This window comes from Dermacentor albipictus, chromosome 1 (genome assembly GCF_038994185.2).
Source record: "Dermacentor albipictus isolate Rhodes 1998 colony chromosome 1, USDA_Dalb.pri_finalv2, whole genome shotgun sequence".
Lineage (NCBI taxonomy): Eukaryota > Metazoa > Arthropoda > Arachnida > Ixodida > Ixodidae > Dermacentor > Dermacentor albipictus.
This window is the reverse complement of record NC_091821.1, coordinates 498086533-498109154: the sequence shown is the minus strand read 5'-3', so window position 1 is coordinate 498109154 and position 22622 is coordinate 498086533. Positions and strand designations below refer to the sequence as shown.

General features: G+C 47.1%; 2 protein-coding genes across 7 annotated transcripts in view; one reads left to right on the top strand and one right to left on the bottom strand.

The window, feature by feature from the left end:
- Window positions 1-22622, top strand: part of Bcs1 (Bcs1 chaperone) — an 89673-nt gene that overhangs the window by 46626 nt on the left and 20425 nt on the right. Inside the window, exon 10 of one of the 6 annotated variants that reach the window (XM_065454569.1) lies at window positions 5253-11522. The exons of the other annotated variants lie outside the window; for them this stretch is intronic. Coding sequence (XP_065310641.1) covers window positions 5253-5406 — 154 coding nt within the window. The 3' untranslated portion in view covers window positions 5407-11522. Of the gene's footprint in view, window positions 1-5252; window positions 11523-22622 lie in introns of those variants that run through there. 6 annotated transcript variants of the gene reach the window in all.
- On the bottom strand, window positions 14813-16279 carry LOC135920344 (protein bric-a-brac 1-like). Its single transcript, XM_065454570.1, has one exon. The coding sequence runs from the start codon at window positions 16133-16135 to the stop codon at window positions 15143-15145; it is 993 nt and encodes a 330-aa protein (XP_065310642.1). The 5' UTR covers window positions 16136-16279; the 3' UTR covers window positions 14813-15142.

Sequence of the window (22622 nt, the reverse complement as noted above, 5' to 3'; positions counted from 1 at the left end):
GTTTAGGGACGACAAGAAGAAGCGGAGGACCGTCAGCATGAAAACTGCATCATACAATATCCTGTCGTTGAGGACGAACCACCGTAACAACGGATCAGTAGGAGCAGATTCTATTCGGTCAATGAGGGTCCTCAGAGTAGTGTCATGGCATTGCTTGTTGGCCATGTCCAAAAGCTGGGAAACGGAAAGAACACTTGCAGAAGTGGCCATGTTGGCATTGGGGGGCATGTCTACAGGGTAACGGGACAAGCAGTCGGTGTCCTTGTGTAGGCGACCAGACTTATAAAGCACCGAATAGGAATACTTTTGAAGCTGCAAAGTCCATCGTCCAAGCCTCCCTGTGGGGATCTTTTAGTGACGAAAGCCAACAGAGGTTGTGGTGGTCCATTACAATAGAAAAGTGCCTGCCGTATATATAGGGGTGAAATTTCGCCACTGCCCACACAACGACCAAAAACTCGCGCTCGGTAATTGAGTAGTTCCGCTCCACAGGTGACAAAAGACGGCTAATGTACGTAATGACACGTTTATGGCCATGTTGAACTTGTGCCAAGACGGCACCGATTCCGTAGCCACTGGCATCGGTGCACACCTTGTAGGGGCTGGAGTAGCGAAGTGTCCTAGAATCGGTGGGGTGGTGAGCATGGTGGTAAGGCAAGAAAAGACGGTGGCCTGAGAGGATCCCCATGAAAAGGGCACACTTTTCTTCAGGAGATCTGCGAAAGAGCGTGCTATGGTGGCAAAATCTTTTAAAAAAAGCAGCGGAAGTAAGAGCTAAGGCCCTGCGAAATTTCCTACATCTTTTGCGGATCGTGGAACAGGGAACTCTTTCACGGTGCGAATTTTCTCTGGGTCCGGTCGGATGCCAATCGCACTGACGACATGTCCAAGAACAGTAATCTGACAGTGGCCGAAGTTACATTTCTTGGAGTTGAGCTGTAGACCAAAGTACAGCTGAAAGGCACACAATGTCTGTGCTGAATGAGGGCGAGAACACAATAACATCATCTAGGTAGCAGAGACAAGTCGACCACTTGAATCCTTGGAGTAATGAGTCCATCATACGCTCAAAGCTAGCTGGAGCGTTGCATAGCCCAAAAGGCATAACTTTGAAGTGGTAAAGACCATCATGCACCACGGTCTTTTCATTATCTAGATCGATAGCGGTTTGCCAATATCCGGACCATAGGTTGATGGACGAAGAATACTGTGCCCTGTATAGGCAATTGAGGGCGTCATTGATACGAGGTAGTGGGTAGATGTCCTTTTTCGTGATGCATTTGAGGTGGCGATAATCGACGCAGAATCTCGCAGAATCTCCGTGAGCCGTCCTTCTTTTTGATCAGCACGACAGGGGATGCCCAGGGACTTGACAATGGCTCAATGATGTCTTTCACTAGCATCTTGTCTACTTTCGTTTTGATGGCATGACGCTCTGAAGCTGAAACTCAGTAGGGTCATCGATAGATGGGTGGATTATTGCCTGTATGTGTACGATGTTTGACAAGTGATGTCTGGCCTATGGGGTGGTTGTTCAGGTCAAATATATCCTTGTAGTAAAGCAATAGACTGCAGAGCTGTTCAGTCTCTGCAGGAGTGAGATTCGGGGCGATCATTTTCCTAATGTCGTCAGTACATTTGACAGACCGGAAAGGCTAACAGGAAGTGCCGACGGCAAAAGTCTCAATGCAACTAACTTCAAAAGCAGAGATTGTAGCCAGGGTGATATCTTTAGGCAGAATTTGCTTAGCAAGCCCAAAATTCACCACAGGGAGATAGGTGCGATTGTCTGTGACCCTCACTATTGTGTGCGGGACAGTAACATTGTGGGTGAGAACGATGGCAGTTATGGGAGCGGAGATGTAATCACCATCGGGAACTCGCGGAGAAGGCCACATATCGATGTATGTCAAGACCTGTGGTGGAACGTGAACATAATCAGTCGGTCTTAGGTGAATTTCATGTGGTGTCGAAAGAACGTCGAGTAGAGGCAGGTCAAGACGCACAGTACTTAAGGAACAATCGATGAGCGCTAAATGGGCGAAGAGAAAGTCTAGGCCTAGTATGAGGTCATGGGGGCATTGGTCAAGCACAGTGAAAAGAACGACAGTATGGCGGCAAGAAGTGCTCACACGTGCAGTACACATTTCGACCACGGTCACCGTGCTAACGTCGGAGATTCGTACAAAGTGAGTAATGGCAGGTGTAACAGTTTTCTTTAAATTGTGGCGTAGGCGGCTCATAATAATCAATATGTGTGCTCCAGTACCTATAAGCGCTGTGACGCATGTGCCATCAACTTTGACGTCAAGAAGGTTATGCGTCAAAGGAGGATTTTGTGGCGAATCCGACATTGCAGCACCACCTCGAGGTGCCACTTGCCTAGTTTTCCTGTTGGGATGGTCCTGGGTAGGTCGGCGAGGGTGAGTGGTAAAGCTGGGGCAGACGTGGCTGGCGACGTTGAGGTGAGGGCGAGCGAGCATAGCAGCGAGGCGAGGTAGTGGCGTCGTAGAAGTGACGTGGTGAGGAACTTTGGAGCGTACTTGAATTCCGGAAGGTGTTTCGAGGAGGGGACGGTCAATGGCTCCGGCAGTGATGGGAAATGTGACCGACTCGGCCGCAGCAGAAACAGATCGGCTTGTCGCCAGGTTGCGTGTCTGATGGATTCATGGTAGTGTAGGGATAACGGACACTGTGAGGTGGACTGCGATAGCACCGAGGCATAGGAGCAGGGCGGGTGTTAGGGTGACTCAAGGAGCAGGCACTGGGAAGACCCATATTAGCGATTTCCTGGTGAACCACGAACTGGATCAGTGATATCGTGTCAGCAGTGCTGTTACAAGACGTCTATTGTGGTGAGGCAGGAAATGCTGCTTCGAGTTCACGGCGTACATTTCGGGTCATGTTTTCGCTTGATGGTGGCGAGCTAGATTGGTCAGTGGAGTTGGTACAGAAAAAGGTCGCTGCAGTATTTGGAGGCCGTGTAAACTGATTGTACATGCGGCGACTCTTCGCCTGCTCAAAACGGCGGCATTCCTTCATGATGGCATTGACAGTCAATAAGTTTCTAAATACCAGAAGGTTGAATGCGTCGTCAGTGATGCCTTTGATAATGTGTCCAACCTTGTCCGCCTCTGGCATGGACGTGTCGATTTTATGACAGAGGGCGAGGATGTCCTGAATGTACGAGACATGACTTGGTAACAGTTTGGGCATGCGTGGTGAGTTGTTGCTTGGCAGCTAGTTGTCGACCGATCGGATTACCAAAAACGTCGGACAGCTTTTATTTGAACAAGTCCCAGCTGGTTAGCTCTTCCTCGTGTGTGTAAAACCATGCTTGCGGTGTTCCGTTGAGGTAGAAAACAACATTGGCCAGCATTATAGTCGGATCCCACCAGCTCACCTTACTGACGTGCTCATACATCAACCATTCTTCTGCGTCAAGAACATCGATGCGGTGAACTTGCCAGGGTCTCGCAGCTGAGGTACGTACTGGGTATACGTAGTCGGCATTGCAGCTGCAGACGCAGTGCCTTCCACTGGAAGCATGGTCCCAGGCTGGGTGAGACGTCCGCTGCGGAGCTCTGTGGCGGAGACGCGTACCCCGCACGTCCACCAAAATGTCACGGGTATAAAACTATCTACACGGTGTATTTACAAAGCGTATATAAATAGCAGCCAAGAATCCCGAGAGACTGTTGCCATTTCGTCATCTTCACCGTCGATGACCTTCTCCTCTTTTTCCACCGTAACAATATTATATGACAGCGCCAGCAATCGCACTGCAGTGTACGACGAGTCATTTATAAAATAGCCAACACACTTGACGCGTAGATCAGATTTCATTGACTGACAGCTGTGCTTTGAGTGTCACTTGTTTTTCTAGTCACAAGTTTGCCCAATAAAGATTAGTGACTGACAATTTTGCCACTGCTTTGTTCTTTATCGTCATGGCAATGTAACAATATTACTAGTGAGTCCTAATTGACAAGACGTCAATTACTAAGTTGTAGACAGTTATGCGAAAGCTCAAACTGCGATATTTTTCTGCTTCTCTACTGTAATATCCCGAATCATCCCACCACCCCGCCACCTGAAATTGATAAAAAAAAGTTGTGTGAGCCATGTCTTGGGGACTAAACAAAAAATTGGAAAATGCTAGAAAATATGCATTTTTTGTTAGCATCTAGCATGGCTTGACAAGAGATACACTAAATTTTTATCATGGTATGTTATCTTGTACCCTGAAAGAAAGAAGAGAGGTATCCGAGTCACAAGCTGGCAAGGTGACAAGCGCTGAAAGCAGATAAGGAAGTGAGTTGTGAGCGAAAAAAATTTGGAGGATGGTTAACCTTGACCTTTAAGAGTGGAACGTGATAGCGTGCATTCAAAGATCCCGGTGTGCTTGTCACATTTCCCGGCAACTGCAGCTTTCTTGTGGATGTGCAGAGGTGAGCGCCATCTGGATGCTGTTGGTGCAAGGAACTGAGTGAGGCGCACCGCTCTACGAATGGTAGAAACACTGGAAAAGGGGTTTGTGTTCGAGTTTCCGTATAACAGAATTACGTTTTCTGGCATATTCAAATTATAATCCGACGCTATCACGTCTGCATGTTGTAGATCATACTTTAAGATTTTTCTGACGCATTTTACTATGAGGAATTCAATTAGTTCAGTAATGCCTCTGCGCCATGTGGAGGACCTGCGTGGTTGTGGTTTGGAATGATTTTTCATGAAACGACATCCGACGCAAGGCGCCGACACTAGATTTTTTGCGACATGGGGCTCTTAACGCTATTGTGTTAAAATTGCTGTATGTGTGTGCGATGTGTACACAGTGGTGGCTGTCTTGGTGGGACGGATGACCTACCGCTCGACCTAAACCGAGCGTGACAAGCCACGAACGGCTTTCGCGGATAAACTGAAAGAAAAAGCTTGTATTTGGCATTCGAGAAAACCTTTATTTACTTGTCGTCCTCATCAAAACCCTCAAAGGAAACATCATATTCGTTCCAATGCCAAAACAAATGCACAACACTTCAGAAGGCGGCGCTCCCCTCTGTGTAGTCCGCTGAAAACTTTAGGCTGTCACTAGTGGCAGCATGCAGTGAAACGTCGAACCGCTTCTTTCATCGGGAGAGATACTGGTGGGAGGCCTCACTGTTGCTGAGGCCCACCTCCCCGGCAAGCTATGTCGCATGCTCTTGAATGCTCCAGTTGCTTACCGTTCATCCCGCTGCTCTTTCTGTTAGGAAATTCATCAGTCCCTCATTGACTTCTTCGCTGAAGACTGCACGGCCACTGTGGACGGTGCACCTATATGTCCTACTTTCGCGGCATTCTTACAGCAGCGCTTCGAAGTTCAAGTCTAGCGCCTGCACATGCTTGCAGTCCACGTTGAGATGATGTTTGTTTCATGATTCCGGTAACATTCAACGACCTCCACTTTCTTCTTGACTGTGTAACTGTTCCTCGTGGTGTATAAAAAGGCAGCAACACCACTTGCAGTGACAGTGGGAACACAGACTGCAAGACTGCAGCTTAAGTAGACCCCTTTTGAAAGAAAGCACCACCTGTTGCACACAACTGCATGTGGCTAGGTGTGTCAACAAAACAGTTTCTTTCTGTCTTATTTTTTATTTCTTATTTTCTTCCGGTCACGACATTCAGGAGGATGTTTCTGCAAATTTTGCGGGCTGCGGTATATGTTCTATAGGGGGTGGGCATTGACTCGGTGGTTTTGACATAATTGATCTTTTGCCTAAATGGGGGGTAGGCGATGACTCGGGCTATTAAGGTTATTTTGCTCAAAAAGAAAACCCGCAAAAGAAGAGTACCACATGATTACACACTGACCCACACTAAAAAGCAGTGCCCTCAAAAAGGCTCGCTGGGTAAGAAATAGATTGTGGCACGAAAGATAACTGTGCATGCACTCTTTCTACGACATGCCAATAGCTATCAGAAGTGAGCTAGAGCTACAATTGGGGCCAGCTGGTAATACATCTTCGGGTAAGTGTGCTGTTATTCAGAGGGACGAAGCACATATACCACACAGGGTGCGATGTGTGGTCTGTGCTTCGTCCAGTTTTGTTACTGTGGATATCAGTGCATTTATCAAAGAGAGACAGAGAGAGAGAAAAAGAGCTATCGCCATATGTTCCGTACCAATGCCCTGCATCAGGCGAGGTGCAACAGATTAAGCGGTGACTCCTCGCCTACACTTTTGTTCTCATTGTGAGATTTTCCAGCGAGTCCGTATGACAAGATGGTGAGTTGGGCTAGTTGGTTAAAGTTCATGTTGAACAGATCTCAAAGTGCATCGGCACACAGGCAAAAGGTTACAGAAAAGTAGATGGGACAATGCTTCCTTTCAGAACCGCTGTCTTGTCTGCTTTCTTCTTTTTTTTTTTAAACCTTTTGTCTGTGTGCCAGTGCACTTCAAGGTCCGCTCTACATGAGCCTATGTGAAGTATGTTTCTCAAGCTATGCTTCCAAATTAAAAACGAAGGAAAGGAACATGGTTCAACATTTTGAATGAGCCACCCTGGCACAAGGAGGACTTAGCAACAATCATATGTTTTCAAGATTGCAGCACCTTGTGTTGTGGAGAGCCCACAAAAGCAGCAGCACACTCCTCTTTTCGATGCCTACAACATTCATTTCATAGCTTGGCACGCAATAAATTCCTCTGATGTCCCAGTATTCCGAGCATTGATTTGTCCATCACAACTGTATAAAAGTTAACATAATGCATAATGCGAGCTTGTATGGCTGATTGACTTCATTGGTAGTCATATTAGATGAGTGGTTGACTCAATAGGCTATAGTGGTGAAGGCACACCTGTACTTGGCTACCTAGAAATGCTAAGCTTGACAATTCACCTCTTCCAAAAGCTTCTTGGGAAGAATGCCTTTAATCCCTATTGTAGAACTCCTTTATATCTCAGTGGTTTATGGTCTACCTTAAGAAAAAGAACAGGCGCCGGCTTCAGTGACACATCTAGCTTCATTCATATATTTTAGTCAAACAGACAGCTCAAGTTGGGCCTCTCAGTGTGCTTGCAAGACAAGCCCTGCTGTATGCAACTGTGGAAGCTACATAGGTTTAGGCTTGTGAATGTGCAACACAGCCACAAAAGCCATGACATGCCCACACCACAATAAGTAATTGGTGCAAAATGTGTGCAAGATGGGCTGATGTGTGAATGTGGGTGTCGTTGAAAGCTATGTACAAACAGTAATGAGCACTCATGAGAAAGTGTACAGAAGAATATCACATTGTTGCATGGCAGGATGTAAATACACATATGCAAGATCTCCAGAAACACCATCAGACTACTTCACATATACCTTGTTCACTGCTTCATTCGGCATGCACACCGGAAGTTCGACACTGGGCACAGAGCTACACAGTACTTGCACACCTAGGATTAGTGTGATTGGCCAAGGTTGCAGGTTTACCGGCCTCTTTATCCATTGCCTTTTCTTTCAGGTGTGTGAAAAATACAATGCTGAAAATGTGGACCATCAGTGTGAATAGCAGACGCAGCATTTTCTAAAGTGGCAACTCATTCTCTGTTGCTAGATGCCATTCAATAGTGCAAAACATGTGCACCTCGGCTCTCAACTGGCCACCAGTACAGTTTTCTGTCACATGATCACAAGGTGCGCGAAATGCCTGGCAGTGGTTGTACATGTTTATCACAGGCGGAGCAGGAACAATTATAACATATCTGTGCCTTAGTAGAATGCTTTGCCTGAAGTGATTTTTGCCCACCTGTGCCCTGCACATCGCTGCAAACATTGGATTGTTCTATTATGAAGTCACATTATCTGCCACACGAACAGTGCTCAATCTGCAAATGTGGCTGAAAGGTTGTGGTTGTAGTGGTCATTGCTGTCCTTGGGTACCTGGATGCCGTGTCCAGCTAGGCTATTTGAAACAAAGCTCCTTTCAGGAATACACTGTTGGTGCTTATAGAAACACACAAAGGTGCTGAACATAGGCCACATCTGCCTTTCTTGGATTTGATGGCACTCTGAACATGACACAAAGATGCATTGCTCCATATTGTTCATTTGGTAGAGATTTCATTGTGGCCAGTGTAGCTGAAGGTAATCTTGTCAAGCCTGCCTTTCTTTGTACACAGAACTTCTTTTAAAAAAGCCTGAACTGGCATAACACAACACAACACAAGTGAAGATAAAATGAAGGGTACTTTGCTTGCTCACGTTTTTCAAAGCACATGAACTAGACCAATCTCTGGCCCTTCCAAGGAACTTCCTCCACTAGTACCATAGTTTCATGGATACAATAACCATGGTTGGGTTGAACTTCAATTACAGCCAGCTGCTGTAATTCATTGTTAGGTGATAAGCTAATCCACGCTTAAATGTAAAGTTACTGTAGTTATTTAGATAACTACAGTTAGGATTTGGATGCGAGTTTAACCGTAGTCATAACCATGGTTAGGGTAACTAGGGCACAAGTTGCACAGGTGCTGACAACGGAGAAAGTGTCCATAGTGCCTAGGCCACAGCACTTGTCAAAGATTTTATCGAAAACAGTGCATGGGATGTCACTACTTCCTACATGCTGCACCCGTTGGTGGAACAGCAGTCTGGTTAAAGGAACACCAAAGGGAAATGGCTACCTTTGTCTAGACATGCAACAGATGAATCTCTCCAGAACCCATTATGCATTTCTCCATAGAGGCAGGTGACCTATAGAAAGAGAGAATCAGAGTAGCACTTCCCTTGAAGAATGTGGCTGTTGCTGTATTTTGGTCCCTGTGCAACAAAGACACACGTGTCTGAGTCGAGTTGCACGTGCAGCACAATAATTTTTTTCTTAAGAGTTTAAATAATAGCCTTTGATACATTTCTAGTCATCATGGATGTATCATTGATAATCAGTTTCACGTATATATCCCTTTTAGAGCACAATTGACCAAAGCAGCAAATGTGATAAAAAGAATGACAGGCTACCCCTCACTAATTTCATGCTGCTTAATTCCAAGCACATGTATAGATTGTCCAGCACTTTAGTAAGGCATAATACTGCATCATGAAACCACTCTAAAAATAATTGGTCAAGAAAACAATTGTGGTGCAAGCATCCCAAGATGGCGGTGTCATGTCTTTTGTTTTTAAGTAGTTTTTGGCGCTAAGCCTTTGCTTTTCGTAAACATTGCCTCTATTGGCAAATGTGTAATCTTCCAATCTACCTTATAGTTTACTCTCCTGGCCCATGTGGATGTTGTATTTGGCATCACTTTAAGTTATATCCAGCACACCACAAAAGCCTTTCTCCCAGTGACCTTCTGCTGCCCCACTCTTGCGTTAGCTCACTGCATTCTATGCCTGCACATTTCCTGAACTCCATCTAATCTTCTACTGCCCCTGGCTTAACCTTCGCGCGACACCCATTCTGCTACTCCAATAGACCACTATCTATTCCCTACAGGCTTGGCCACTTCTGTTTACAGTCGAGCGCCTCTTCAACGAGATGACCTAGGTAAAGAAGGAATAGGTCTGCCCCGGTTCTATTGTGTAGTGCATGATCTTTACAACGAAGTGATGCGTATAACAAATAATTTTGGAGGCCCCAAGCACTTCATATAAAGGAATTTGACTGTATTCTTCTTGGTCTCAAAACTGCCAGCTATCTGTGTACTTGATATTACCAGATAAGAAGACAGTTCTATGAATTGTTAGCCACATGGTTCTTTTCATTCCATCCCTCCTTGTGAGGTCTTTAGCATCTTTCCCAGTGTCCTTTCCTGTTGTCCAAGTGTCCCCTTATCATGTACTGGATATTGTAAACACGGCAAGAAGCATTCTCCTGTGGGAATTTAGTCTTCAAAAGCATTCAGTACAGTAGTAATAGAGATACAAGGCGATGAAATTTTGCAAGACAGTCAGTGACCTAGCAAGACATATTTTTCAGGGAGGGGGGGCATGTGCCTGGTGTGCCCCCCTCCCTGGCTATGCCACTTATGACAATGCTGGCATGAGGCAAGAGCGATTCCCACTGCACAGACATTCTCTCCTGTAGGCAACATTTTTCCCATTCCTTTTCTCTTATTGGACACTTACGCAAGAAAATGACATCACAAGGGCCACCAGGCCTTTCTTTTTTTCTTTGCTTTTGCTACATGTCGCGGAGTTGACAACCAGGCATCCATGCTTATACTGAAGTGACACCAGCGTGTGCGTGAAGGACGTCTAGGAACAGTGAGCACATGTGGAATAGAAAAAGTTGAGACAAGCAGGAGTGGCGCAATACAAGTGATAGTATGTACGTGGGCTTCTTTAAAGCGTACAAATGAAACACAGCTCAGTGACCAGACCGTGCATGCACGTAGCACATCATTCCAGATATTATTGCCTCTCAACCTGCCACTCTAAAGCTGAATCTGCTGTCGTGATTTACCAGCTCAGGTGATGATGAGATCAGCCGCTTTTGCTAGAAATTCATGCTGTATTTGTTGCTTACATGGTTGTAACATTTCTTAGATACGACGATCATGACTGCATGATCTAAGCACCAGGCAATGTATGAAAATGATGAGGAATACATTCTTTGAGGTGTTTGTCCCATGTCCTCCTCCTGCTTGTGTTCGCGTCTTATTTACTGTGATAGGACAATCGTACCTTCGCTACGCACCAGCTTACCCAGCAAACCACCCTACTTGAAATACTAATTGTGGCTTGCTGTCAAGACATATTGTTTTGTTTGTTTTCTTGTTGACATTGGGAAGCAGCAACAGTAAATTAGTTTTCTGCCTGGCATTCCATGTACAGAAGAACCCTGTTGACTATGCGTTGCATCTTTCTGGCCACACGGTCATAGTGCAAAGCCCTTAGACTCACGTGCATTGTATTCCTGTAACACAATGTTCCTGCATTTTACAGTGCATCTTGAACAATGTAGTCATGCAAAACACAAGTAGAGAGTTTTTTGCATGCACAAACAATCTATTGAATGAATGAATGAATGAATGAATGAATGAATGAATGAATGAATGAATGAATGAATGGGCCACATTTACTGCTAGATTCCCAGCAGCATAGCTTATCACAGAGGCAATCGCCTATCAACTACTCATGGTAGCACAGTGTTATCTTCACTATAACTGTCCTCAGTTAGTAGCTGTTGTAAGCCGGATGTGTATAGTCATGTTGTCAACAACATCACTCTGAGCTCTTGTAAGCCTTGAATGCTACCTTCAATGAGATGAACCTTCCCAGGTGAAAACTGTACTGCGTTCATTTGTTTCGGCTAAGGGTGTACAAATAGCAGTTTTTTGAGACCAAATTGAATATGAATAGTGCCAGAAACGAATAGAATAATAACTGGTGGATAATGTACAGTCAACCAGAAAAGTTTACGGGACGCAGCATCTGCCAAGAAGCTGAATTCTTGCGAAGCGTAGTCACACAGCACTGAATAAAATGTTTTAGCATGTAGTAGCCTTCGTCACCTATACAGTGATTCATTAAATACGAAGTGTCATGCCTTAACAGTGCAGGAATTCACATTTAAAGGGGAAACCGCATCCCGCAAACTTTTGCTGTTGACTGTACCTCGCACCTCTAATATCAAACAATTTTCCTATCCTGGTATTCAAAACATTATAATGTTGCTGCCATTACACTGCACATTATAAAGCATGCTTTATTAAAAGTACAAAGGGAGCGTTGGGAAGAACTAAGCAGATTGTTCATCAACTTTGGGCATTTCACAGCTTACAGTCATGCATTATCATAAAACCATTATCGTTATCAGAAAATTAACTTTGCAGGCCTGCTAATATCTGTGTACACCTTTGCAACCAAACCATCAATGCGTGCCGACTGCAGTGATAGCAGAATGAAAGAAAAAGCACGTTTTGTCTTGTTCAAATGGCTGCGGCAGATAGTGCCACTATTGTACAAAGTATGCTGCAATAAAACGTATTCTGTCTTAATTCGATGAGAAGACACAGGTGCTGCGTCTATAAATAGCACCAAACAATACCCACTTATGAATGCCGTGTCTACATGTTTTAATGCAAGGAATCCTGTTTAGCGGAAAAAATCTGCCTGTCTGAGGATGCAGCATGCTCTAGTATATGTGTCTATTGTGGATGAAAGCTATTGCATTTTTGCTTCAATTAATGCTTGATCATGTACAGTCGATGATGTAAAGTATTAAACAAATATTAAGGTTCTTGAATAGCAAGTATTTAAGGACCTAATCAAATAGGACAATACTGAGGTTGTTATTAGAAAGCATGAAACATTCGCACACCTCCAATTTTAACGACTCCCGACTCGTCCACTTTTTCTCTGTGGTTCCACAAAAAACACACCAACAGCGCCCTACTTCAAATATTTAGCACTGGCTGCGTAGAACTTCCGGCAGAGGGTTACATTGTGAATGGCAGGAGCATAAAGTTGTTGGGCTAGTTGGTTTAAGGAAAACCTGGTAGACAGTACAGGCTGCAGGAGAAGCAGGACTCATACTTTACGTCGCCAACTTAATCCCTAATTGTTGTAGTAGTTCTACATTTTAGTGCACCGAAACATTCTGCGAGCTGCACGTAATATGTGCTACTGATGTAGCTGACCACACTTGTAGCACGTAACTTCCTTGTTATGAATGGTATAAGACTGAGAGTTCAGTTGTCAGCAGCCATTCTAACCTGTGCAGGTTCCATCCTGAGCAAAAGTGTACACTGAACTGGGATTCTGGAATAGAGCGAATTTTTTTTTGTTGCCTATGATTGTAACTTGAAATTGAGGACTGTAGCCCAGACTTGGCATTGCGAGCTTTCCAATGCACACATTACTTACATGCGTCTGAATCACAAATGGGTTCCTTTCTTTAAGCGAGTCCGTGTACTTTTGCTAGAAGATTAAAAGCCACAACCTGTTTTGCTGTACACACCACTAGGTCAAGTAATGCGACATCGAGGGGGGGGGGGGGGGTATTCTGTAAGAGTCCACCTAGTGGGCTGTCCATTTCGGCCGCTGCTGATTGGATGCGGCTGTACGAGAGATACGAGCAGCCCCTGCCAATCAGCAGCAGCCGAATTGGACAGTCCGCTAGGTGGACTCTTACAGAATACCTTTCCCCTCCCCCTGTATGGCTTTAATTGCTAGCCTTTGCAGAGTCAAGCGTACCACGGTAGCCTAGCAGCATGTCTTATCACTCACAAAGCAGCATTGAAACTTTGTTTTTATGCTAGCAAATATTAATGAGGACTTCATGCTTACCAGTGCTTTATTTGCATTTAAATATCAGAACAAGTTTGCATTTTTTGGCCTGCATGATTCAATAAAGCATTCACCATTTCTGCTTGCGTGCTTTGTGGGGGAAAATTTAAAACCACCATCAAACGTGCACCCTGCAAAGACCAGATGTGACATTTAAGAGACTATGCCCAATGTGTTATCGCAATGCAGACCAATAAATGTTGAAAATCTGACTGAAAGCAGTGGCAGCAATAGTAAATGCCAAGTCTTTTTTTTTATGTTAGAATAAAATTGCAGGTTGCTGTACGTTGTCTGTCACCCCTTCCTAGAGCACAGGAGTGATAAGGTCATGGCTGCTCCTCTGAAACACTATCCGGTGCAGCTGAGACAATGGCAGGCTAGCCACTGCTGGCCTGCCATGTCAGTACACACCGACATTGCACTTTTTGCAGCCATTGCTTCTCTGCAAACCCGCTTTGCACCAAGTATGTCTTGCCACTAGTCCTGTTGCAATGCAAATGTGTACCGTGTTGTCACACATGTGTAAGTGCTTGCAGCTGCAGTCTGTGTTGGATCACACAAGAAGTGTGAGCAGCAGTAGGCTGGCCATGATGCAAGATGTGCTTGGAAGGAATGACTCCTACAGCAGCCTCTATCGATAGAAAATGATCGGGTCTCCCATCACCTAGGCAGCGGTGGTACCTACTGCGCTCGCTATGACCTGCTTGAGTGTTTCTGGCACTAATTCTTAAAGAACAATTTGCACATAAATTTTGTATTTTGCTGTAGATAGGTAAAAACAGTATGCTACCGGAATTTCTTGAACATACAACAAATTGTTACTCATATCGCCTAGTAAAGCGACTTGCTGAAAATGCGTGCCAAAAGGAGTGAAACTTAATGGCACTGTGTGTTTTGACAAAGGCCTCGAATCATAAGAATTGGAGGTAATGGAAACACGGTATGAAAAACTGCCGATGCATGCGTCAGTCAGCCTGGTGTATGGTTGCAAGCCATACTATGGTGACGGCGTCACCAAAGCAGGGCAAGCACCACGTCCGGCACTTTTTTCTTCATTCACTTGGCGCTCTTCCGCATTTGTATCTCCAACTTTCCACCACTCCCAACCAGCACTTCTGGTTTTCTGAGGAGCCCCAGTCATTGCACCTGCAGCCATGCTCCATTTAGTTCACGTTTTGAAGTTGTTACTTAAGTGATGGTATAGTTCGCAATTTAGTGCATATCTGACGAACTGAAGTCTCATGCTGTTATTACAGCACATCTGTAGAGTATAATAAAGCATTTCTTGCTTTATTAAACCAGACAAACATTTTTTTGTCAGTACTCCTTCAAAATTTTACATAGAGAACATGCACAGTTGCATTGTAGCACACAGCTTAATCTCATAAGTCTGATTTGCCAAATACTGAAAGAGTTGCATCTTTCGTGCTGAGAATTGGTTAGGGAACATCATGCCATTTTTTCGTGGAGGTCGAGCCACAAAGCTATGTGTTGTGGCTCGGCACCTGCACAGCCACCAGCTGAGAGTGTTGGAGTGAAAACTTGATCAATGAAAACCCGGGATTGTATTCTAGTCGGATCACTCCAGAGCGAGTTGATCGGCGGTGACTCACTGCGTGTCGCGTTGCGCAAGACTATCCCCCAAAATGATTCACCGACAATTTCGGACTGTGGCATCGAGGGGCGAGAGTAGTGACTGGGTACCCATCCGCAGTCACTGCTCGTGAACACAGTCGCGCTCGATCCGTGGACAAGCACCACGCCACCGAGGCAGTGGAAGGGCGGCCTCGACGCACAACGCTGTGCCGGGCATCGGCCCGCTCTGTTCGGAACGGCGTCGCACACCGAAGCAGCACTGCCACACAGAGCGAGTTGGCTAAGTGAACAGGAAGGCCATCTGGCGCGGCTTGAGGCGGCCCTGGCCGTGCGTGACGCGCAGGTGCGTGCGCAGGTCCCCGGGCCAGCTGAACGTCTTGAGGCACAGCGTGCACTGGTGTTTGTGCCGGTAGGGCCGGTGCATGAGCATGTGCCGCTTCAAGTTGCCCTTGGTCGAGAACACGCGCGAGCACACACTGCACACGGGCGGGCGGTCGTCTGCTGCGGCGGCCGTGCCGCCGTCCGGCGGGACCGCCGGAGGCAGCAGCAGGGGCTGCGGCTCTCGCTGATGTTGGTGGTGGTGAGCGGCCACGGCGGGCACCCAGTTGGTCTTGTCGTCCGAGTACGAGTGGTCAAAAGTGCGTCGGCTCGCGGGTGCCGGCGGCTTGGCTGCCGGTCGCGCCTTGGGCGCCGCGGCTGCCGGCTCGGGGCTCTCTGGTCTCTCGGCAGTCAGCGGCTCGCTCGGCTCGTCGTGGTGCCGCGGTGCCGCGGGCTGTTGCAACGGTGGCGGTGGCGGCGTCCGCTGCTTGCGCTTAGGCAGCCGGGCGGCCGAACCCCTGACGCCGCTGGACGCCGGCTGCTGCGCCTGCGACGGGTGCCCCCCTTCGTCCGAGCAGGGGTTCTCGCCGGCCACCTCGGCTAGGCCGCGTACCTGGAGAAGCTCGGCCGTACGCAGCAGCGCCGGCAGATGGTCCTGCGCGACGTTCACTTCGCCCCGGTACATGAACTCGAGCAGGGTGCGCAGGTCGGCCTCGCGCGTCTGGCTCATGATGACCACCGGGTGCGCGCACGGGTTGCGTTCGAACAGCGCCTCGAAGAAGGGGCTGCACGCTGCCAGCACCAGCTTGTGCGCCTTCATGCTGACGCCTTCCTCGCAGACGAGCGTCACGTCAACAAACGCGTCGCGGCTACGCAGCTCCTCGTACACCGACACCAAGCTGCCGTGATGCTGGTTCCACTTCAGGCAGAAGTGCTGCGCCGTCAGGCCACCCATCGTCCGCCGCCGCGGGTTCTGTTTGGCGATCTCAACGTCCTCGTGCTCGAAGTTTTTTCGCACTCGTAGCTGACGTTCAATATTGATGCTGAGATGTCCCTTCTTGCGCTTCTCTCGACTGCTTGCACTTTCTACTGATGGCGATGGCGATTCGATCTGATCCGATGCACACGATGGCGGTGTTGCTGCTAATATTTAGACGAGCGCACGGTGTAAGATGGTCATGAAGGTCTGGTAGAGATCGCAACTATAGATAACGCAGCGTACGCTAACACAAAAAAGACAATAAAGAGCGCCCTTCACAAGTTCTAATGAGAGGAATTAAGCGCCACCGATCACAGAGAAACCGGCCGCCCGCCTTCAGACGCGCTGAGTGAGCTGCGCAACCCCAGTTCACTCAAATTAATTGCATGAGAGCGTCAACAAAGGAGATTGTCGCATTGCAGCGAACGCTCGAGGTTATTAATGAAGTTTATAACAATAAATAAATAAAAACGGGTTCCGGGGGGGGAGAGGGGGGGTGACGTGGACAAATGAAACTGAGTTTCGCATGGCCTCTGAGGTTACAGGCAACGTTACTAGACTGGGTTCAGTTGTCAAACTCTCCGTAGGCGCCGTACATCGTGGGCACGACCTACTGGAACTCCGGACCTGCACAGATATCCGGCTTCTATTAGCCCCGAGAACGAACGCGAGCGGCGCTGCGAGCGCCGCTCGCGTGACGTCAGGGCACGGACTCGCGCTTGTCGTCTGCTACAGTTCGGGCGTTGTCCGGGCGCTTTCTGCGGTGTTTTCGTTTGTTCGCCCTCGTTCTCTCTGCTTGTATACTTATGGTGGTCGTCTCAAATATATTTTTACGACGTCTTCCTTTGCGAACATTTATTCAAAGAGCTAATTTCTTAGACAACAATGCAGCTATCGAAGGCAACGCTACAGTGCCAGCCGAAGCGACGCAGACCAGCCCATTGCGGGTTTTTCATACGCGGATAGACAATCGCAAAAGCATAGCCTATAGGAATCCAGTTATGATACCATACCTGCCGCGGTGCAACAAGTATGTCACAAAGCTGGCTACATATGACTTCTACAGCAGTTACGTTGATTTTATTCCGCTAAAACAGGTTTGCTCACGACGAGTAGTTCATGGTATAATATCGAATTTTTGCATTTCCTCACAGAAACGCTCGGCAGTAGCACGGGGACTTAACTAATACTGGAGCTTAGATTCTACACGCCTCACTTGCTTCTTTAACTGCTTGTCAACATTAGGCGGTTTTTCACGTGTTCATTTTTTGTTAAGCGGCGGAAATTTGAAGTAAAGTTAATGAAGGCTTACAGCTATTTACAGAGTACAAATAGGAATGTACCAATATATATTCCATTTTCCGTGCTACACGTTCAACTCACCTCTTTAGAGCGCGTTTGTTAATGATTAATAATGTATGTTATGTTCCTCTTTTTTTGTCTATGTTACCAAGTGTATATCATTTATTTATTTCAATGCCGCAGTGTGTTTTGCATTGTTATTGTGGAAATATTTCACTGTCCTTTCATATATTGTATAACTGCAATGTTTTATGGCCACTATATAAATGTAATTTATATGGCGCTTGATGTGTTACTCCATGCAGCGATATTGTACCTAAGGGGGTGAGGTTACCTCAAGCCGCGTCTGTGCGGCGTTTTTCCCTCATCCACCTCCATTTACCAGTCCTCTGTACATGTGTGTGTGTAAATGGAAATTAATAAATCAAATCAAATCAAACTCACTTGAGAAATTTACTGGTGCTTGTTACTTGAGGAATATACATGACGAATCTGTTTGGCGAACTGACACAGGCTGCTCGGCCCAATTTTTTTATTGAAGTATGCCTGCTGGACCGCATAGCTGCAGCCAGAAAGAAGTCGAAGCGTCAATGACTAGTAGTATGGGACATATTGAAGATATCAAAATTCCCCCGGTGGAGGGTCAGAAATCAAGTGAAAGTATATGCAAAACTTGTGGTGCTTTATGAATGTTTGCGATTGGATTGGAGCAAACTTAATTTAGCCTGCAAGGTTCTCTTTTATGTACCGATGAAGCGAATAGTTATCTGTTTGTATAATTAAATAACGCTGGATCGAGACATGGTGAGACAGAAGGTGCTTGAAGTTTCCTTTTGTAGGCAATCTAAGCTGCGGTGTAGTAGCTCGAGAATACTTTAGCCATTCCAGTTGGCGCTGTAAAAAAATGCTTTATGGTTTTAATTCGAAGTTGTAGTGAACTGATGGGTTTCGCGAACATAGCGTGCCTCGCCATACGGACAGTCGATTGCTACCGTTACGTGAGCATTATCTTAAGGAGGCTTAGAAAGGGAAATTTATGCCGTCGATCTAGCACTGCAGCGGCCACCTATGCTGGTTGTTTACATTTCTTGCACCGCTCATCCTCTTCTAGTTTCACTATTCAAACGCAAAGCATTCGCAAATATGTCTTCTTTTGTATATTTGCGAATTTATTCATTTACCACCAATACAAGAGCTTTGTGCCTGCCGAAATGGCACGACAAGCGCTGAACAGATCGCAGAAGCAGACGACAGCGAACAGGTTATAACTAGCGCCACTCTGCTCATACGTTCTTTCCCTAGCGGCAAAAGGGGCGAACTAGACCAGGCGTGCTGGAGGAGGGAGATCTGTGCAGGTCTGCAGTCACTCTGGAGTTCAGTAGGTCGTGATCGTGGGTGCCCTCGTGTCTTGGTTTGCCGCCAGAGGGCGAGAGCACCGCATGTCGCTCTACGCGGGTGCAGCTCTGCCATAAGCTCTGCGTTGGCGAAGGGTCTCAGTTCCTCCGACTTCACAACTTACGTACTCAGCAAGTGTTTTCACCGATGCGTTTTTAAATGTTTGTATAGTCTCGCGTTTAGGAGATTGATTAAAAAAGTTGGCGTAGCTGTGAAAATGCTTCTGCGCTGCCCCAGAGTGCGCTGTGGAGTCCTTAGTCCAGGGCCGCAGCAGCCCCGGGCCGTCCACTGCGCTCTATTAATGAGCTGTTGCTGATCAGTAGCTGTAAGTAGCTGATTAGTAGTTGTAATCAGCTGTTGCTTCTTAGTACTAATCAATTATTAATGCGAACGCATAGTGTGACTCATGAGGCGATGTTAGCTCGACCACACGATGGTCCAAAAAACTCAGGGGAGCCCAAGCGAACCAATCGAGGCAGTTCACGACGCGGCAGCGTGGATTAAGCAGTGAATTAGGCGAAGTTAATTAAGGTACAGTTAATTAAAATAGAGTTAGGGCACTCGAACCCACAACCATTGGGGGAACCTTTGAACCTGCGACCGTTGGTGTCAAATATAGGGCGACGTTAATTAGGGCCCAGTTTCTAAGATATCGTTAAGGCACTTGAACACATGGCCTTTAGTGGGAATCCAACACACGACCTTTAGTGTTCATTAAGGCGAAGTTAATCAAGGTAGAGATAATTAAGGCACATGTTTACTTACGATAGAGTTCATTACGACACCCGAACCACTCACGAGCATTGGTAGGAGTCGAACCCACTTACTTTCGTGGTAATAAAGCGAAGTTAATATTGGCCTCGAGCTCCACCACTGGAAAAGCTGGCGCCACCGTCGGCGTGACGTGCTAGGAGGGATGACGTGGACATAGCGGCCGCGTCGGCTGCTTCGGGCGCGCCGAAGCGAGCTGAAAACGAGTTTAAATTCCCTCGTACGCTGCAGTCCTCATTTAGTGGTGAAATTTTCCCGCTTCGAGTGTCTCCTTTACAACGCTTAAAAGCACTACAAGGTAGTGGCTGCCTTTGAAGGCGCGCAACATGGTAGGCTGTCTCGGTGCCACAATGCCGGATGTACTACGCAACGGAGCCCGCAGTCAGCTTTAATTCACACGTAGCCGCAGGACAAGCTGCGTGAAGTTTGGCTCGCGAAACATAAAACCGGCAAACATCGGCTACAACTCGGATATGCAGCAAGCACAGACGCGAGGAAGATTTCTGCTACGGCGCCCGGTCTGCGATGCTCTGAAAACGCGCACTGAGACGCTCGCCCGAGTCCGCTGCCCGTCTAATGTCATGACGGTTTGGTCTATGAACTTGTCGATGCTATAGATACTGGCAAGTTGAGTCGAGTGGAAAGGCAGCGGTAAGAAGCACATTTTAAAGAAGCATGGCATATGGTCATGTTTGTGTTATGAATTAATGCACTGGATTACAAAAAAAGAAGCGGGAAATCGCACGCTGAGAACACCGATAAACATACAGTTCGACGCAACTCGAGAAATAATATTGAAACGTCCAAGAATTTAGAAATAAAAGATTGAATCGTCGCGACGGCACATCACAGTCCCCGTAGGCATCGAAGTCTCTACAATGAAATGATTTTTGAACAGCTCTGATAGCGCCCACGCAACAATGATTGCTTGTATACTGTCAAATGATCATATTCTGCGGCCTAAAGCTCATGGCACGGTGCGAAAACGCGCACGCGGCGAAAGCGAAACAGTGCGCGGACAAGCATGCAGACGTGCAAACGGTTGCTGCGAATCTGTGCGATCGCTGCATTGAGGCTTTCTTCTATTACACTCCATTTAGTTATACAAAACCTATAAGAACATATTTCACATAGTTTGCTCTCAGCGTTTACCTACCTTTCACGCACGAAGCCGGTTCGGGAGACTCCATCGCGGCAACCGCGCGCAGTGGCGTTCACTGTACGTATTCGGTAAAGCGATAGCGTCTGTAAACGATTGTGTGCTTTCAGTTTGCCCAAGATTATTATTTAGACAGTAAGAAACTTCTCTCGTTTCGAAAGTACTTATAACGTCCTCGATCACCTTACCCCGGGGTTGCCCCGAAACCAGAATGATGCGCCTTGCACCGCTGTGGTGGCGCACTGCGGAGGGTCAACATCTAGGACAAAACTGCACCCATTGCAGGGTGCTTGCATGCATCGCTACTTTGTCCCTGGCACGGAAGACGTGCGCGACCACGCCCGCGCGCACATTTTGTTGTTTGCAGGTGCTGAGCATCTGCGGCAAGCGCTCGAACCTTGTCAAACTGCGTGCTCCGACATACCTGGTTGCAAGCAAACACCAATGGATCTTATAATTAATCCTGACGATCCGTTCCTGACGACCCTTTCAACGAGCCTGTCCACTTTCGGCCGATCTTCACCACATTGTTTTTGGACGAGGTCGATAAGCATGCCGTCTTCGCTGTCAGACGAACTTGAAAAAAGCCCATCGATTGCGGCAATTAGCAGCACTTCCTTTCTAATTGCCGACATCTCCAATGGCTAACTCCGTCAACTCCGTTGCAACCGCAGCTATCAGGCCAGAGCATCCACGGTTCTGCAGTATGCAGTGCGCGCGCGCGTCCCGCAGTGCTTGCTGGGATTGCACCCCGGCGCACCGCCGATATTCTCGGTGCGAGATGGGGCAATGGAAAACTGCTCCAACAGGGTGTGCTTCTGGTCATCGAGGATGGTCGGTGCGCACCGGTGCGGGTGATCGAGGACGCTATTACAGAAATGCCCGGGAGAGCTCGCGCGTGGTGTTTTCAGTGAGCGCTGACAACAAAACCTATGAGGAGCGCGCCACGTGATCCCTCATACTACGCCAGCGAGGCGCTTCCGATAGATGGCGACTCCGTAACTCCTCGCCGCCAATATAGTTAATTAAGGCACTCGAATCCACTGGTCGTTGGTGAGAGTTGAAGCCTCGACCTTTGGTGGTGGCAATGAAGTACCCAACTTGGCGAATTGAATAAGTAATAGATTAATTAATTTCGCACGATATTAATTCGCAGAAAAATCATTTAACTTAACTAACTGGGTGGCTTAAAAATTTATTTGGATATCTCCAAGCGACGGCAAACAACATTGCCTTGGTTGTGTCCAGCTACGCGGCATTCGCATATATTAAAGCTGGCTGAAGTTAGCTGGGACACACGGTATGTGCACACTCTCAGCACTTCATTTCGGGATGAAAAAAGAAAAACGAAGCTAGCACTATTTCCTTCGTCAGAGCACCACATTCACTAGTGCAATTTTGAAACCTACGTGAGCTTCTCTCGCTTGCGAGCAGACTTGCACATTCAAAGTAGGTTCTTGCTGCAGGAATGGAGCATAAATGTGCATTCGCGTTACCAAATAAAATTGGATGATGCGGCCTGTAAACTCTTCAAAACGCACACGGCAATTTAAAACGCACAAGAGTGTCGCAAAAATGCACCGAGACTGCAGCAAAATGCGCAACGTGTTTAAACAGATAAACAACGGACAGTGCTTCGTCGCCCCGTCCGCACCGTGCTGACCAAGCAAAGTGCGACAGCAGCGCCACGAGATGCGGGGATCGGTGGTGGGTCCACGCAGTCATCGGAGTTTGAAAACTGATCCTAGTCTAGTAACGTTGGTTACAGGTGCTACCTCGGAGGCCATGTTTTTAGCTCACTACGACTCGGCTTGGCGGTCCCTACGTGGGACTAGC

Bases quoted from the DNA above. Each gene is read 5' to 3' on its own strand.
- LOC135920344 (XM_065454570.1), bottom strand. From the start codon at position 16,135: ATGGGTGGCCTGACGGCGCAGCACTTCTGCCTGAAGTGGAACCAGCAT.